The sequence below is a fragment of the Candoia aspera genome, chromosome 8, assembly GCF_035149785.1.
Source record: "Candoia aspera isolate rCanAsp1 chromosome 8, rCanAsp1.hap2, whole genome shotgun sequence".
In the NCBI taxonomy this organism is placed as follows: Eukaryota; Metazoa; Chordata; class Lepidosauria; order Squamata; family Boidae; genus Candoia; species Candoia aspera.
The window spans coordinates 35557269-35576096 of record NC_086160.1 but is presented as its reverse complement, the minus strand read 5'-3'; the positions used below and the strand labels follow the sequence as shown (position 1 = coordinate 35576096).

General features: G+C 40.1%; 1 protein-coding gene across 1 annotated transcript in view; it reads left to right on the top strand.

Annotated features, from left to right (window-relative positions):
- LOC134501707 (uncharacterized) overlaps window positions 1-6398 on the top strand; it is a 62556-nt gene extending 56158 nt beyond the window's left edge. The window contains exons 19-20 of the mRNA XM_063309595.1: window positions 4612-4702; window positions 5871-6398. Coding sequence (XP_063165665.1) covers window positions 4612-4702; window positions 5871-5945 — 166 coding nt within the window. The 3' untranslated portion in view covers window positions 5946-6398. The remainder of the gene's footprint in view (window positions 1-4611; window positions 4703-5870) is intronic.
- The last annotated feature ends 12430 nt before the right edge of the window (window positions 6399-18828 follow it).

The window sequence follows — 18828 nt, the reverse complement described above, 5'->3', positions numbered from 1 at the left end:
AAACATAGAAGCCTCTCCCAGTAACTGGTTAACATAACCAGTGCATCACTGAGAAGGGCTTTAACATCCCTTCACCTGCAGACGATGCCCTCCGCATATCTCAAAGGGAGGTTTTGTAAGCTCCAAGTCAACCAACGCCTCTGTCCTTGGGGTGTTGATCAAGTGGAGGATGTTATCCATTATGTCCTTCATTGCCCCATTTACAATGAATCAGGGCCAAATTATTAATGGCAGATGAACTCAAGGGCTCTGACCTTGAAAACTGATTTATCTTCTTGCAGACGTGTTTCCAACTGTTAGCAACCAAGTTGCTACTTTTGCTCTGCTCTCACTTAAACTTAGGAAGAAATATTTAAGTTCTTAGTTGTAGCTCTGGCTCTATTTTGTTGTAAACTTTTTATATTTAATGTTTCTTTTATTATTTTATTTTATAATTTCATCATTTTATTGTTTTATTGTTATTATATTTCATTGTATTTTATTGCATTCTTATGTTATGACCTGTGGATACAACAATAAACTTTACTTACTTACTTAATCTGAAATTCATTATGCTTGTGCAAAACAAACTCAGTTCTTGCTTTTTTATTCCATCTTAAGCCTTAAGATTCAGTTCCCACCCACAGTGAATTCAAGACCATTCTCCTGTGGCATTTATAGGAGACTGATGTTTAAGATGCTATTTGTGATCTTGCTGTAGTCATTATTTCATCCACCTATATGTAGTTCGTGCCTGTGATTACCTAAAGTTATAAGGACATTTTTCCTATTTCCTTTTCTTTTTTAATAAAATTGATTTTTAAACTATACTTTCTGCTTTTGTTTGTAGCTCCTCAAAAACAGAGGGCATGCTATTCTCTGGCCACCAATCTCAAAGCGACAGGGGCTAGGAGATGACGCTACAGAATTCAATTTTTCATCATCATTATCAAAATTATCGTTTTCATTGTGGTTATTATTCCAATTACTGACAAATAAGTATTCAAGCTATGAGATGCCCCGTATCTCTCACAAGCCAGGGAAAGAATCCAGTTAGGGGAGATTAAGATAGATGTTGGTAGCAATAAGTTACTTAGAAGCTGCATCAAGGCAAAAAAGAAAGTAGGTCAGAGTGTATGAAGTGGGGGCAGGGGGCGGAGGGCTGAGACCTTCCAATACCTTTAACTTTATGGGCCTGGCCCTCTGTTACTACAATATTCCTAAGCTCCATCAGAAGCAGGATAATTAATTATTTTCAATAAATTGGCAGCCTTCTTGTACTCAGTGCCAGTTCGCTGATTTGCAAAGATGAATCTGGCTGAAAATTGGTTCACTGAAGCAGACAAGTGAGTATAAAAGTAGTCATCTGAGTACTAAAATTCAGAAATGGACAATAGTGAAAAGGTCTCAAGTGCAGTTACTATGAAACCAAATGTATTGTGGTCTTGCAAAACTAACCCCCAGAACTACCAGGTCTAGTGGTGAAGGCAACGGGCTAGAAACCAGGAGATTGAGAATTCTAGTCCCGCCTTAGGCATGAAAGCCGGCTGGGTGACCTTGGGCCAGTCACTCCCTCTCAGCCCAACTCACCTCACAGGGTTGTTGTTGTGGGGGAAAGAGGAGTATTAGGTATGTTCGCCGCCTTGAGTTAGTTATAAAAAAATAATAAAGGCGGGATAGAAAATAAATAAATAAAACAGTATAAATAAATACGACAATATCTAAACATGAAATTTAGTTGTGTCGGAGTTCTACTTGTCCCTAGCCACTTTGCACTCAGATTTCTACTGAAGATCATTCCTGACCAGCAAGTTTGTGCTAAATTTGTTGTTATTATGTTGTACATAAAATGATTCACATGTGAATAAGTACATAATTTGGGGTTTAAATTTTTGGTGCAAAATTTAGTTTCGAAAGGGAATTTAAGTTTACATTTAGTTTAAAATGTAGAGAATAGGAAGGCACACAAAATAGAAACTATGATTATCATCTTATGCTATATATTGAAAAATGTGAAGTTCCATGTTTGTAAAGACAAAATTATGGAGAGGAGAATGTTTATTTGATTTGATGGTCCATGCACTTTCTGAAGTTTATATAGTGGTCCAGAAGTGTGAGAAACACTGCATCAGAGCTCTATGTATTTATGTATATTATATATTTGCATGCTCATATTATTATTTATTGACATTGAAGTATATGCGAAAAAAATATTCTGCTTCCAAACTAATATTATCTAACAAATCCAAAATATGATCTCTCACAAATAGTCAAAAATGTTTTTAGGAAACTGAATATAAGGAGAGAAGTGGGTATTTATTTATTTATTTAATTTCTATTTCAAATTTCTATCACCGCCCACCTCTCCCGAAAAGTGGACTCTGGGCAGTTTACAATCAGAATTAAAACACATAAATTACAATATAAATAACTCTATAAAAATAAAATAAATATAAAATCCACCAGCACAGATCTTGTTTGTTAGGGAAAGATCTATAATAGCCACCCCTAAGATGAACTGGTGCCCCTCCCACCCCAAGCGAGGCAGCAGAACCAGGTTTTCAGGTTCTTTCAGAAGTCTGGGAGTGAATGGGCCTGTCTCACCTCCGGGGGCAGAATATTCCAGAGGGCAGGTGCCACTGCAGAGAAGGCCCACCTCCTGGTATGTCCTTGGATCTAAATTATGAAGGATTTCAATTATTAAGCTTATGTGTATTCTAATAAACCTGAGAATACAGGTAGTCCTTGATTAACAACCAACATTGGGACCAGAATCTTGGTTGTTGAACGAATTGGTTGTTGAGTGAGATGCCCACATGATTGCTTTGCTCACTGACTGAAATGCCAGCAATCTCCCAGGTCATTAAGTAGGTAGAGCGAAAGAGCTGCCTGCTGAAGGGTTTCCCCTCCTCTCCATGCATGGAGAGAAAATCTTTCATGGGGCTGAAGGAATGAAGCAGAAATATTCCGAATATGAGCTCTGTTCCTGCAGCCTCACAAAGGGTTTCCCCTCCCCTACATCCCCCTGCTTGAAACCTTCCCTGCCGGCTTCCCCGTTGACTTTCTGGGGAAGCCGGCAGAGAAGATTGCAAATGGAAATCACATGATCATTGGGTGCTTGGCAACTGGTCGTAAATGCAAGCCGGTTGCCAAGCACCCAAAATGTGATCATGTGACCACGGGGGGCCGCGGCACGACCCTTCACAACAGCTGGAAGTGCTTTATGGGCTGTGAAGCACCCTTTCCAATCCTCCTATAGCTATTCTTCATATTGGTAGGTTATGGACAATAATGATCAGTGATGCTTTTTCAACCAGACAATTCAGAAGTCTGAAAAAAAAGTAAAATCTTTCACTGCTGTTATGAAAACTATTCAAGTAAAATTGAAATGTTTGATCAAAATTTTATTTTAGTAATCAAACCGTGGGCTTTTTGTTCTTTTAATGATGTGATGATAGAGTAATGTGAATAGAATTAAAAGAAACTAGCAAAAGAAAGAACACTTTTGTGTACGTCTTAAGAATTAGAAGGAATTATATTCACATGTTTTAAGCTCTCTGAAGCTTCTTACTGAACTGTGACAAACACTGTGTTCCTAAAGGAACAAGAACAAATGCAAACAAACTTTCTATTGAACAAAACATTACATAAAAATATTACTTGTAAAATGAAAACCTAGGTATCATACTATTAATACAATTTTTGTGTTTTTCATATAGCCAACAATATTAGATAACTTTTTAAATATAAAAATGCAAACCCTACTGTCTAAAGCTATTTTGAAAAACATTAGAACAGGGAGATGCACTCTGCTGTCTGTTCCACATTCAGCCAGTCTGTTTATGGGGAAGATCTTGAAATAATCCATAGCACATTTCACCTGAATTCATTTGCAATACTTCATATGACCATAGTTTCCATATAGAAAACAACATGGGTGAAACAGGCATCTTCTTTTCCACATATTCTTTTACAGGATGCCTGAAGATTTGCTTTAGGAACTGCTTCAATAATGTAAGGCTGCAGTTTTCTATCCATTATCAGTTAATAAGTCCCAAACGAGTTCATGGTATTTTTTTCTAAGTTGATACATAAAGATTGCGCTGTCAACATTTGGTGAGGTAACGTATTAAAAAATCTAGCTAAATTAAATTTATCTTCCGATTTAAGTAAGATTTAAGTGAAGGCTTAATTCATTTGAAAAAAAAAAGTATTGACTTTTAAAATGGGACTTAAGATACTATGAGAAGTAATTGAATCTTTCATATTATATATAAATATCTGTTAAACTGTGTGGGTGGTTTGTGTGTGTGAAAGTGAACAGATGAGGTGTTTTATTTTACAGATATTTGATTTTAATCAGTACTTGTTGATTTAATTTACTTTATTTGTACTGGACCTCCTTTTCTGGAGTCTAGCTTCTGGGAAGTGTATATACATTCATACCTACGTGCGCAAATATACATACATACATATCTATACTCATATGATGGAGACCAATATTTATCAGTATGGGAAGCAGAAATCTCCAGGATCGGGACAGGGTAAATGAACATTGCCTGAATTGTTTTGTCTTATATTCATATCATCTTCCTTTGAATAGATACAGTATGGTATTTTTTATCTTTACAGATATGATTTGCCAGGAATATGTGGATTAAATTTTGTTCTAAAAAACTCTCTTGGTGGTGGTGGTATAGCATCTCTGAGAAGCGACCCACAAGTAGGTATCTAGTTATAAAGAGTTGCTCCGTTGGTCTGTTTAGCAAAGCAAAGATTTCATAAACTGGCACCAATTTCAAGTACATGACTTGACATACATAGTGGGATATAGAGAAATATACAATCTCTGTATTTATCCAAAAATTGGTTCTAGTTAATTGCATTTCACAAAATAAATCCATTTATCTTTAAGATGCAGCTGGACAGCTTATTGTTTCTTAGCAACACACTTGAAAGGGGAACCTAGCTATTTATAATTTTCATGTTACATTGTTCCTTTTGTCAGTCAAGGTTATATTATAATATCAGCTGAGATGTCAGTCTCATTCATTCATTCATTCATTCATTCATTTATCCAATTTGTCCCCGCCCATCTCCTCCCATCTGGGGACTCTGGGCGGTTTACAGTAATCAATTAATATACTGTAATTAATTCCAGTTCTAAAATTCAGAGTTTCTCATAGCCAACTTTCAAAGTGCCTTTTCTCCTGGCTCTTCCCCTTTCCATATTGGCTTTCTGCAAATGAGTAATAAATGCAAGAGCAATCTAGGGTCAGTATTTTAGCCATAGTGGGCAATGTGCTGAAATTTTAAACACTTTGCTTGATTACATCTTCCCTGAATTTTTTTTACTTTAGCTTCCTTTTCTCTGTATTGGTACAGTTGAAGTCCATGCATGTTATATGTATTGTACAAACCCATGCATGTTATGGTGAAAGGTGAAAGGTCCCTGTGCAAGCACCAAGTCATATCTGACCCTTTTGGGAGACACAGCTTTCGCGACGTTTTCTTGGCAGACTATAGTGGGGTGGTTTGCCATTGCCTTCCCCAGTCGTCACCTTCCCCAGCAAGCTGGGTGCTCATTTTACCAACCTTGGAAGGGATGGAAAGCTGAGTCAACTTGAGCTGACTACCCGAGAATCCAGCTTCCACTAGGATCGAACCTGGGTCATGGGGAGAGATGCATGTTATACTTGGGGGTAAATCCCAGGTTTATGATCCAGGTATCGAAAGTAGAAATAAAAACCAGTGGGAAAGCTAACCTCTTCAAAACTAGATTGCACTATACTACAGGGGGTTGGTGCTCAAAGAGGAGACACATTATTTGAGACAATTTTGCCTTTTTCTTGGCTGAGTGAGAACTACAGTTTTTCCTTTCTCTTTTACAGGGCAAGGCATTTGGACAAATGCTACTGGACTTCAAGATTAAAAATGTTCCAGATTTAAAGTCTTTGACAGAATAATGTCATTTTCATTCAGTTTTGAAATTACAGTATTTTAAATAATTTTAAAAAACAAAAGGCCCTGGTGGCATTTATCGGTTAAGGATTTAACTAACTCCTAATGTTCAGATAAGAGAATGTTCTGAGTAATGCCAGATCTGTTGCTTTGTAAGTCACTGGTATTTCCTGTCTGCTGCATTGGATGATGATCCTATTTATTCCCTGTGAATATAATTAAGCAATAAATTATAGAATATTTTTCCAAGAGATAACCACTGTCCCCAAGTAAAAACTGCCTCTCTTTCTCTGCTGCTTGCTAGTACAGATGTAAAACTAGCAATACTATGTGTAATTATAATTATTCATTCAATTTGTATGGCTGCCCATCTCATCTAAGCAAGATGAACAACAGCTGCCAACAATAATAATGGAATATTACTGGATTTGCCATAATTAAATCTTACTACCATGGGATCAAGAAACTGTTATTGTCTTTATCTGGAATATTTTCTAATAACAACTTCCTCATGATAAACAAAGGCAACTTTTGCTGTGTTTGCAAGCAGACATAAACAACTGTTTCTTGTTCAATATTTTTAAGTGAAGCTTAGCTATTGGATTTAACTGAAGACCTATGGTATACAGCATATAGTATTTTAAAAATTAAATTATGATAAACTATATAACCTTATGGCTATGGGAAAATTATTACATCTGTAGCCTCAAATTATTTCATATACAGCAATTTGGGTTTGATGTACAGTAGCTTATATGTATTTGTTTCTGCTTGTATATAGACGTAGATATATAGAATGTACAAGCTATTGCTTAACATCCTTAAATTCACATGCAAGCAAAATAATAATTAGGATTATCCAATGCAGATTAGAATCCTACATGGAAAGGGAGATGTCAGATGTTCAAGTTAGTTTTTAAAAAGGCCGAGGAACAAGTGACAATATTGCTAATATACACTGGATAATGGCTTTCTCCAAGCCAAAGAATACCAAAAAGTCAATATGTGCTTTGTTGATAATAGAAAGGACTTCAATTGTGTTGACCATGTCAAGCTGTAGAATATCATTAGGAAAATGAGAATCCCAAAACATCTGTCTTCATAAGAAACCTGTACGTAGGACAGGTATCTATAGTCTTAACAGAACATGGTGAAATAGACAGGCTCCAGATCAGCAAAGGAGTGAGACAAGGCTGTATACTCTCTTTATTTATTCAAGCTATATGCTGAATATGTCTCAAGGGAGGTTGGAATGGAAATAGAGTGTGATTTTAAAATTGGGAGAAGAAATATCAGTAACCTGATGTAAACTGATAATGCTACTTTGATAGCTGAAAATGCAAATGATTCAGAAGCTCTGATAATGAAAATCAAGGAGCACGATGAAAAAAATGGGTCTAAATTTAAATTTAAAGATCAAACAAATGATAACAGGTACAGAAAGCAACCTTAGCATTCACAATACTTTCAAGATTTTCAAGTGGTGGATAGCTTTTGCCTTTTAGATTTGACCATCAAATAGTAAATGAACCAGCAGTCAGAAATACACTATAGTCTAGCACTTGGTAGGATAGCAGTGAAGGCCTTGGAAAAGTTATTCAGATGCCATGATGAATCTATACCTACAAAGATCAGAATTGTACAGGCAATTATTTTCCCTGTGACACTGTGTGGAAGCAAAAGTTGGACCCTGAAGAAGCAGAATAGAAGTAGTATTTATGTCTTTGAACTTTAGTGTTGATTCCTGTGAAGATTCCTGCAAATATCACAGATAGCCAAGAAAACAAACAAATGGATAATAGAACAAATCAATCCAGGGTTCTCACTCAAGGCACAAATGACCAGGCTCAAATTATTATATTTTGGGCACATCATGTGAAGACCCAACCCCCTTTAAAAATCCATAATGCTGGGAAAAGTGGAAGGAAAGGAAAGAGCATGACCAGTAGTAAAGTGGATGGATTTGATTAAAGTGATGATGAGTACACTGTTGGAAGATCTGAAGGCCCAAGTTGAAGACAAACCACACTGGAGAAGTCTGTCTATGTGGTCACCAAGAGTCAACACCAACTTGATGCACATAAATAGATAGATATAGATACAGAGATACACAGTATAATAAATGTTCAGCAAGATTGATCATATAAGGGTATATAGCCAGTGAAAAATCTCTTTTATTTTCTCTAGATTGTGTTCTGCTATTCTATATTCTTGGATCACTTTGCCAGTACAAAATGGAATATTCCATTAGCTTTCACTGTGGATTGAAAAACTGAGGAAGTTTAGAAGCTAATAGGAGGAAGCTGTACAGCAGGTGATTACACTGTGTGAACTATTTGAAATTTTAGTACACATATATTCTACTGGAAATTAAAAGCCATACGTATGAAACACTGAAGTACTTTAAACTTTAAACACAGTTAATGATAAGGTCTGACAGGTGCTGATGCTCCTGACTTGTCTAGACCACCCTGAAGGGCTAACAATATCTTAAGTGCTCTTTCATGTTTGTACTATAAATAACAGACCAACATGTTATGTAACAACTGATTCTGCATTGTAGTCAATGAAGATTCATGCTCACAAGCAATATGCCTGCACCAAGCCCAGCTTGGAATCTTCTAGAGCTTGCAGAAACATTTGGTGGCTGAGTGCCCACTGCCCCCCCATCCTCCACAAACTACGTGGCTAAGCACCACTTCCCCTGAATCCTTTCTCTTGTTTTCAACCAATAGAGCAACAGTACATTCATCCTTGAGCTTCTAATTTTGTCCAGATTCTTATTTTCTTCTATTACCTTTTTCTTATTTGTTATTTTACTGTTATTTATCCTCTCAATGCTTCAGGATCAGCACAGAGTTGTACTTTTTTGTACTCCATTATGAGTATTTGGATTTGACCTTAGGGCCCAATTGTGCAAGTGCCAGCCCTGTAGATCCCCTTTCAGATAAAAGACTCTTGAAGTCCCCCTTTTATTTATTTATATATGTATTTAATGGATGTATAGGGCCAACCAACTTAAACAATGTGACTCTGGCTGGCCTACAACAACAAACAAACAAACAATAACCCCCCTCCAAAAAACCCCCAACCAAACTACATAACATTTAAAAATCTATCCAAAATAGTGACCAAACACAATAATTAAACAATATACAGTAGTTTTGCCTCAGTTAATTCTGGTTGTTTGTCAGGCTTCACACCTGGACTCCATATAAATCACAGATCTGACATTTTACTATCAGTTCAACTTCTTGGCTTGACTTAGCACTTTAAATTTTTTAGATGGAAATGACTCATTTTGCCAAGCAGAAACTAAACATGCAGCTGACATGGCAGCCACGATTATGGTAACTTCCAGTGATTTGTGTCATAATACCTGGCTCTATTCCACTGGTCTCATTGGAGGCTAAGGCTAAAAGTGAATACCTTCCATTTGACAAGGACAGTCTATTCAGCAATAAAACTGATGATACTCTGGATAGGCTCCAAAAGCTTCATTTAACAGTCCTCAAGTAGAGTCTATTTCTTCTTGTTACCGTCCCTGGGTCCACTCAAGCTATGACCACAAACAATGGGTTTTTAGATGGCCCACCCCCTAGACTTCTTGCTAGACATAGCACTTCTTTCACATCCAGCTCAATAAAGTTTTAGATGTCAGCCTCAAAAGATCCAAGTAGCATCTTTGATCTTCATGTTTTCCCCATACTGGTTATCAAGTACTGGTTCATTTTCAAAATATGTAGGCCTCCAACTCTTGTGAATTCTTTGGTTTAACCTCATAAGTTGTTCTCTAGATTACAAGGCATCTTCCATGCTTCTCAGAAAGTTTTTCTCCCTCTGCAAAAAGGAGCAATTAAAAACATCCCTCCAGAAAATCATGCTTTTTCCCTTCTTTTCCAAATATTTTTCAGTCCCTATGAAGGGTAATGGGTGGAAATCCCTATTGGACTTCTGTAGTTACAAATTTCTGAAACGCTCCTGTTTCAAGAAGGTAAAAAATGTCTTCCATCCTCCCTCTCCTACAGAATGGGACGTTCCATCACCATTAGGATACTGTACATCTTGCATTGTTGGGGCACTATAAGTAACTAGAACATCTTCAGTAATCTCACCTTGCCAAATTCTGTTTTATCCATTACACAACTGGAAATCAATAGACCAAACTCTTGTCACCCATCCTACAAATGTATTCCTTACAACCTTTGGGAGAACTTAACTCTTGGAACAGAGAAAATATTAGAGATAGGCTTTTTGAAAAGGGTGCCAATAAAGATGCCACTTCAGTACAATCATCCAAATTTTCATCTTGGTACTATCATTATAAAAAACATAGAAGCGATAGAGATTTCAACCAATACTAGTGATTTATTCCAAAATAATTATGTTAAAATATGGAAGGAAATTAAACAAGATTTATTGAGGTGGGAAAAATTAAATTTATCACTTATGGGACGAATCTCTTCAATTAAGATGAATATTCTGCCGAAGATGCTATTTTTATTTCAAACTATTCCAATATTTATAACTGATAAAATTTTTAAATTATGGCAAAAAGATCTTTTAAAATTTATTTGGCAAGGGAAAAGACCAAGAATTAAATTTAAATTACTACAAGAAGATAAGGAAAGAGGAGGCTTGGGTCTTCCCGATTTCAGGCTATATTATGAAGCATGTGGTCTATTATGGTTAAAAGAATGGATCACCCTACAAGATCATAAATTACTAAATTTAGAAGGGCATGATTTAAAATTTGGATGGCACGGCTTCTTATGGTATATGTCATGTTCATCGTTCCAAGGGTTTGAATACATCGTAACGTTTCACATGTCACTCTCCTGTTCCGTGTCTGTCATTTGCGGGGAGGGGAATTTCAGCCGTGCCAGGCTGTAATCTCCTTGCTGTTCTGCAGGAATGTATGTTTGGGTTATGACATGTCTTCAAGGTTACTTTCCCAGGCCGATGTGTGACGGTTGCCAACACCTGGGAGGGGGTGGTTGCTATGGTGGGGCGAGGGGCGGGATTGGGTTTGAAGCGAGGGTATTTAGTTTGTATTTGGCGCGCTTTTGCTCATTCTCAGCTTTCTCTGTATTTGCATACTATTCCTTTAATAAATCAGTTATCTTTAAGCCCGAGCTTGTGAGACTGAGTATTTGGGTTTAGGCAATCGTTACATAAAGCTGAGAATCATAATGAAATTTTCCGCTAGCCCCCATCCAAGGCTTTGGTGAAGGGGAGAGCTAGCGATGACTTTAACAATGGATGGACGAATCGGGGCGCAACAGCGCTCCAGCGGGGACGGCATGGCGGAAGCTCGGTCGGGGCTAGCTCATGCCACCTGGAGACCCCAATACCCCACGTTTCCGGAGGTGGAATTCGCTGATCGGCGGGTCAGGCCGCAACGGGCAGAGTCGCGGGGGAGCGACCTCAGCGCGGTGGCCGGTAGCGATGTTCCGGAGTCGGGGATGGGTTTGGAGGTGGAGAGCGGCGCCCCGGTGTGGTCCCCGGAGTGGCTGGCATCCTTGATGGCCCAGGCTGGGACGCGGCGTGGCTGCATGGTTCCGGCGAAGGAGGGCGGCACATCGGCATTTTTGTTGGAGTGGTGGGTGTTCCTGCTGACCGAAGCCGAGCTGCGGTGCGAGCGCTCGGAGGCGCAGCGGGACTGGATGAGGAACTTCCTGTGGCTGGAGATGGCGCTGCTCCACGGGATGCAAGCGCGGCAGGAGAGAGCCATCGTTCCTGCCTGTGTCAGCGCCAAGAAGGGTGCGGCCTCGAGGGGCCTGGGCTGCGTGGAGAGCGGCGGCGGTCGGGCGGGATGCAGCGGAGAGGCCGAGGTGAGACAGCCCGCCTTGGGGCCTGAGGAAGAAGGCGACGCATTCATCGCACTGAGGGCGGAGGAGGTGGACCCACCGAGCGAGGCTGGCGATCAGCGAGAAATCCTGGATTTCGGGCGAGATAGGGGTGGGTTTCAGGGCTTTGTTTGCTGGAAGCATGTCCCTCCGGACTGAGTGGAGGGGCGGGGCTCTGTGGTTTGCTTTAGCATTCTCATGCTGTTTAGCCTTTTGCATTTATATGCTGTTTAACCACTGTAACCTGTTCCTTGCGTTTTGTCATGATCGCAATGTTCAATGCTAATATCTGCATCGTGAAAATTTTCATGCCAATGCTTAGATCTTGTGTAGAGATGAATGGGAGCGTTTCACATGTGGATTCTTTGATGCGTGTCTTCCTATGTATAGGTGCTGATGCGTGTCCCACACTGTAAAATCACTTAGCCCGTCTTTATTCTGCCTAGCCGCATGAACTTGCTGCTTAGTTTAGTTTCTTTAAGGGGGGCGATATGTCATGTTCATCGTTCCAAGGGTTTGAATACATCGTAACGTTTCACATGTCACTCTCCTGTTCCGTGTCTGTCATTTGCGGGGAGGGGAATTTCAGCCGTGCCAGGCTGTAATCTCCTTGCTGTTCTGCAGGAATGTATGTTTGGGTTATGACATGTCTTCAAGGTTACTTTCCCAGGCCGATGTGTGACGGTTGCCAACACCTGGGAGGGGGTGGTTGCTATGGTGGGGCGAGGGGCGGGATTGGGTTTGAAGCGAGGGTATTTAGTTTGTATTTGGCGCGCTTTTGCTCATTCTCAGCTTTCTCTGTATTTGCATACTATTCCTTTAATAAATCAGTTATCTTTAAGCCCGAGCTTGTGAGACTGAGTATTTGGGTTTAGGCAATCGTTACAGTATAACAAATTGAAAGTAAATAAAACATTTAACAATCATTGTATTAGATCGTCTATTCTTAAAATTTGGGAAAAATATAAATCTATTCTAACATCGACAATACCACTATGGATTTCCCCACAAGAAGCTTTTGTAAGGTGAGAAACAATAGGAAACCATAAGTGGCTAAAATATTCGGATTTAATAACATTTGAAGGGACCAAATTTACAATGAAAAGAAGAGAAGAACTGGAAAATGAAGGAAATTTATGTCGATGGTTTACATATATTCAATTAAAAGAACAATTTAAAATAGATGCCAAAAGTTACAAATTTACAAAAAAACTATCTTGGTGGGATGAACAAATCTATGCTAATAATGACCACATGATCTCTAAAATATATAAAATGTTATTACAAATGAGAATACTAAATGTACAAATTAAGCAATGTATGAATAAATGGGAGAAAAATTTTGGATACCATATTGAATACGATGTTTGGGAAAGAATGTGGACTAAGGGATTAAAATTTACATTAAATTATAATTTAAAAGAAATTTTTTATAAAATGATGTACATGTGGTATACTACCCCTGAAAAATTATCAAAAATGTTTCGAAATACGTCAAATGTTTGTTGGAAATGTAAAAAAGAAATTGGAACTTTATACCATACATGGTGGACCTGTAAAAAAGCGAATAAATTTTGGTCATCTATACATAATATAATTTGTAAAATGTTGGCAGTTAATATTAATAAATTACCAGAACTCTATTTAGTGGGTTTTATGAACAAAGATTTGGAAAAAAAACCATGGAAAACTTCTACTGTATTTGATTACTTCGGCCCGAATTCTCTATGCTGCAAAGTGGAAAGAAGAATTAATCCCATCTGTGGAAGAATGGATACTTAAATCCCTAAACTTGGCACAAATGGCAAAACTAACAGACCAACTAAACGATAAAAATATGGAAGATTTTCAAAAGGACTGGACACCTTTTTTTAAATATGTGGAATGGACTCAAAAAGTTAATATGAATATATAGTATGTAAATAGCAAATTACTTATTGTTTAATCTCTTATTAGAATTAATGAAGGCAATTTAGAGAATTAAGGAAAAAAAATAACATGCTAGGATACTAAGCTGTACCGTCTAGAAAGTTGGAAACCCTAATCTTTCTATTTATTTATTTATTTTTCATTTTACCCCCCTGTTTTTTGTTTTATTTTATATATATATATATATATATACACACACACACACACACACACACACACACATACACATACATATATTCTTTTTTTTCTTCTTTTCCTCTCTCCTCTTTTTTTCTTTTTCTTCTCTTTTCTCTTTTTTGTATTGCAAGATATTATTGTTTGTATGTAATTTTATGTTTATTTAAATAAATTAATAAAGATTCTGGAAAAAAATAATAATAAATATGATTAATAAATAAATAAAACCTGTGAAGAGTAAAAAAAAAACCAGAAGCCTCTCCTAGTACCTGGTTAATATAACCAGTCCTTCACTGAGAAGGGCTTTTACATACCTTCATCTGCAGACCTTGCCCTGCGCATATCTCAAAGGGAGATTTTTTAAGTGCCAATCCATTCAAATAATGTCCTAGAACTTGATTTGTTTTCATGTTTTCTTTGTTCCTTCTCACAAAATTCTTCAGACCTTTAACAAGTCTCTTTTATAAATCAAATATAGGAAAGTGATCCAAGTCCCTCTTTTGGTTTGTTATTTGTATATCCCTTATAATTATTAAGACATCAGCTGATTTCATTTGTATATCCAGTATAGCATCTTTTCCATATCATTTGTGTACTCAGTCATTTTAAAATCCACTTTCAGATCAGTCTGTCTTGCCCACTATAGCTTGTTCCTCTTCCATAACATCTTTTAAACACAGTCTGTCTATAATGGCAGACACTCTTAAGATTAACTTCCGGGTCCATTGTTCAGAAATATCCTTCAGTATGTCCAATGTTAAAGTATTTTGCTCCATTCTGTATTAGTAGGTCAAATTTAAATGTTCTGCTCCTTTAATTGTGTTCTTTAGTTCTTTCTGGTTCCCTCTAGTGTCCAACCTTCAAAGTCCTATCCTAGCATGTTTTTTTTTTTTTAAGAATTCAATACAAAAGCACTTTCCCATGGGAAGGATTAATTAATAAATAATTAATTCCAAACTTATTTCAAATCCATCTGCACCCTTAGTCCATTTGTACCTTTCCAAAATCAGTGTTCTAATCACGCTTTTGCTGTTTATTCATATATATAAGATACCAACAGAGCCCTCGCAACAATCCCTACTACTACTATAATGTTCTGGTTAGACTATGAGACGACCAGAGGAGAGTAGAATCGAATTCTTTATTTACAATACAACTATATACAAATGGCGATTGTCTTTTTAATAATAGTCCAGTGCAATTCAAACCCAACTGGGCAATGGCAGAGTTTTTGGCAAGACAGCGAAGCGAAGTTCAGCTGTAGGACACGGTGAGGCAGCTGGACTGGACTCAACTAGGAAATGCAGCAAGGCGGCCAGGCAGGGCTCAACTGCAAGCTGTGGAACGGCGACTGGACCAGACTCGACAGGAGGCCATGGTAAGGCGGCAAGACAGGACTCAGCAGGAGCTGGCAGCAAGGTGGCTGGGCTAGGTGCGACTGAAATTCACAGCCAGGCAGCACAACGGGACTCAGTGGGAGATGGCCAACTGGACCAGCCTTGGTTGGAGAACGCAGCAAGACTGCAAGGCAAAATTTGGCTATGTATCTCAATGAGGCGACAAGGCTAGACTCGACTGGACTCCATGGCAAGGTGGCAAGACTTGACTCAGCTGTGCTTTGTGGCAGGGTGGAAGGGCTCAACTCAACTGGGCTGGGTGACAAGACAGCAAGGCAGAACTGGATTTCATGGTGAGGCAACAAGGCAAGGCTTGGCTGAGGCTCGCTGCAAGGTAGCAAGGCAAGGATCAGGAGGCTGGGAAGGCTCTCTTTCCGTAGTGGCTACAGGGCAGAGCTCCAAGAATGGTTCTAGCTTTCCTTCTCAACGAGAAGCTGTTACCTCAGTAGAACGTTTGTTTCCGGCAGTCCGGTCCTTGTGCTGGCTCCTTTTTAAGCTGTACCCTTCGCGCCATTTTTCCTCCCAAGCCAATTGAGCTTCCTTTTGCTTGGCACACTTTTCGGCTTGCCTTTCCTTTGCGCTGATTGGCGGCTTTGAATCCAGCTCCTGATTTCGCCCAATCAGCTGCTCAAGACTTTCCCACTCTGCTGAGTCACTCTTAGTTTTGATTTCCCCTTTTTGCCTAGCATGGGTTTCAATTTCCCTTTCCTCAGCCTCAGAGTCAGACTCAACCCTTACATATAACTCAAACCAATGAACTAGTATATGCTACAGCCACTGTAATCCTGGAGATGCTTGGCTACATGATCAAGAAGAACAGGAATACATACCCCTCTTGTGGTTGGAGTCTAAGATCAAGGCAACTTGGAGAGAAGTTAGTCAGCTGGTGGAACTACAGAAGGGTATGGAGATTAAGGATAAGACTCAGCTACTGAAAAAATACAAGGGCCTGACTCCATCTGAAGCCCTAGAGACTGCTAAACAAAGGCTCACAGCACTGGCTACCAGGCTAAGGAGATACACTAGAGAAGCAGAGGCCAAGAAGATAAGTGCCCTGTTCACCAAAGAACCATCCAAGGTGAACTCCCAACTGCAGTGCAACAACACAGTGACAGCAGAGCCACCAACAGCAGAAACTGAACAGTACTGGAAGAACATATGGGAGAAAGAGAAGACACATAACACCAGTGCAAAGTGGCTACAGGACCTGAGAACAGACCACAGAAATCTCCCAGAGCAGGAACCAGTCACCATCACAGTAGAAGACATCCAACAGCAGATCAAGAACATGAAGAGCTGGACAGCACTTTGCCTGGACATGATCCATACCTACTGGCTAAAGAAACTAACAGCAGTGCATGAATGCTAGCAGCACAGATGAATCAACTGCTAGCAGCAGGCTCCCACCCAGACTGACTAACACAAGATAGGACAGTGCTGATCATGAAAGACCCCAACAAGGGAACAGCACCGCCCAACTACTGGCCAATAACCTGCCTCCCCACAACATGGAAAGTCCTATCAGGAATCATAGCTGCCAAGCTGCAGGACCATATGGGCCAGTACATGAGCACAGCTCAGAAGGGCATTGGGAACACCACCAGAGGCTCCAAACACCAGTTGTTCATAGATAGAGCAGTCACCCAAAACTCAAGGTCTAGACAGACCAATCTGAGCACAGCCTGGACTGACTACAAGAAAGCCTATGACTCAATGCCACATACATGGATCTGTGAATGCCTGGCACTATACAAAGTCAACAGGACACTCAGGACCTTCCTCAAGAATTCAATGGGACTGTGGAAGACAACACTGGAAGTCAACTCCAGACAGCTTGCGCAAGTGGCCATCAAGTGCAGCATATACCAAGCTGATGCACTGTCCCCACTGCTGTTCTGCATGGGCTTGAACTCCTCAGCAAGATTATCACAAGAACTGGATACGGATACAAGTTCAAGAATGGAACTACCACCAGCCACCTCCTCTACATGGATGACATCAAGCTGTAAGCTAAGAGTGAATGAGACATAGACTCACTGATCCACCTGACACGGATCTGCAGCGTGGACACTGGGTTGTCATTCGGGCGAGAGAAGTGTGGCCGGATGATAGTAAAGAGAGGGAAGGTAGTTAAGACTGATGGGGTGGAACTACCAGCAGCCACATAGCAGACATACAGACCAGCTACAAGTACCTTGGTATCCCAGAGTCACATGGGAATCATGATGAGGAGGCAAGGAAGACAGCAACATCCAAGTACCACCAAAGGATAAGACAGGTCCTAAAGAGCCAGCTCAATGGGAAGAACAAGATCCACACCATCAACATGTATGCCCTGCCAGTCATCAGATACCTTGTTGGTATAGTCAGCTGGCCAAAGGACATGGAGGCTGCTGATGTGAAGACCCAGAAGCTCCTCACAATGTACGGAGGCTTCCACTCCAAGTCCAACACCCAGACTGTACACCAGGCAGAAAGAGGGTGGGCAGGGTCTTGTGAGTGTCCAGGCCACTGTCCTGGATGAGACCCAGAGCATCCAGGAGTACATCAGTAAGATGGCACCTAAAGATGAGCTGTTGAGAGAATGCCTGAGGCAGCAGCAGACATGGATAAAAGATCAAGCAGAGGAAGTGCCATGGCAAGAAAAGACCCTGCATGGGATGTACCATCGACAGATAGCTGAGGTGGCTGACATTGGGAAATCCTACCAGTGGCTGGAAAGGGCTGGACTAAAAGACAGCACTGAGATCATAGCAGCACAAGAACAGGCACTAAGCACCAGATCCACAGAAGCAGGGGTCTACCAAACTAGACAGGACCCGAGGTGCAGACTGTGCAGAGAGGCCTCAGAGACAGTCCAACACCTAGTGGCAGGATGTAAGATGCAGGCAGGAACAGCATACACTGAACAGCACAACCAAGTAGCTGGCACTGTGTACAGGAACATCTGCACAGCGTATGGGCTAGACCCTCCCAAGTCCAGATGGGAGATTCCACAGAAGGTTGTGGAGAATGACAGGGCTAAGATTCTGTAGGACTTCCAGATCCAGACAGAGGCAGGTACTGGCCAATCAACCGGACATTGTGGTAATAGACAAGGACCAGAAGACAGTGGTGGTGATAGATGTAGCAGTGCCAAGTGACAGTAACATCAGGAAGGAGTATGAGAAGCTGGAGAAGTACCAGGGCCTGAAGGAGGAACTGGAGAGGATGTGGAAAGGGAAGGCCAAAGTGGTCCCAGTGATGGTAGGACCACTTGGGGCTGTGACCCCCAAGCTGGGAGAATGGCTCCAACAGATCCCAGGAGCAACATCAGAGCTCTCTGTCCAGAAGAGTGCAGTGCTAGGAACAGCTAAGATACTTTGCAGAACCCCTAAACTCCCAGGCCTCTGGTAGAGGACTCGAGGTTGAGGGAGACACATACCACCCATAGGGGTGAGAAGGGAATTTATTTATATACTGTATATATCCTTAAACTTGTATTTAAAACTCCTTTTGTTAAGAATTGAAGATGCTGTAAAACTTCCTAGTAGCTG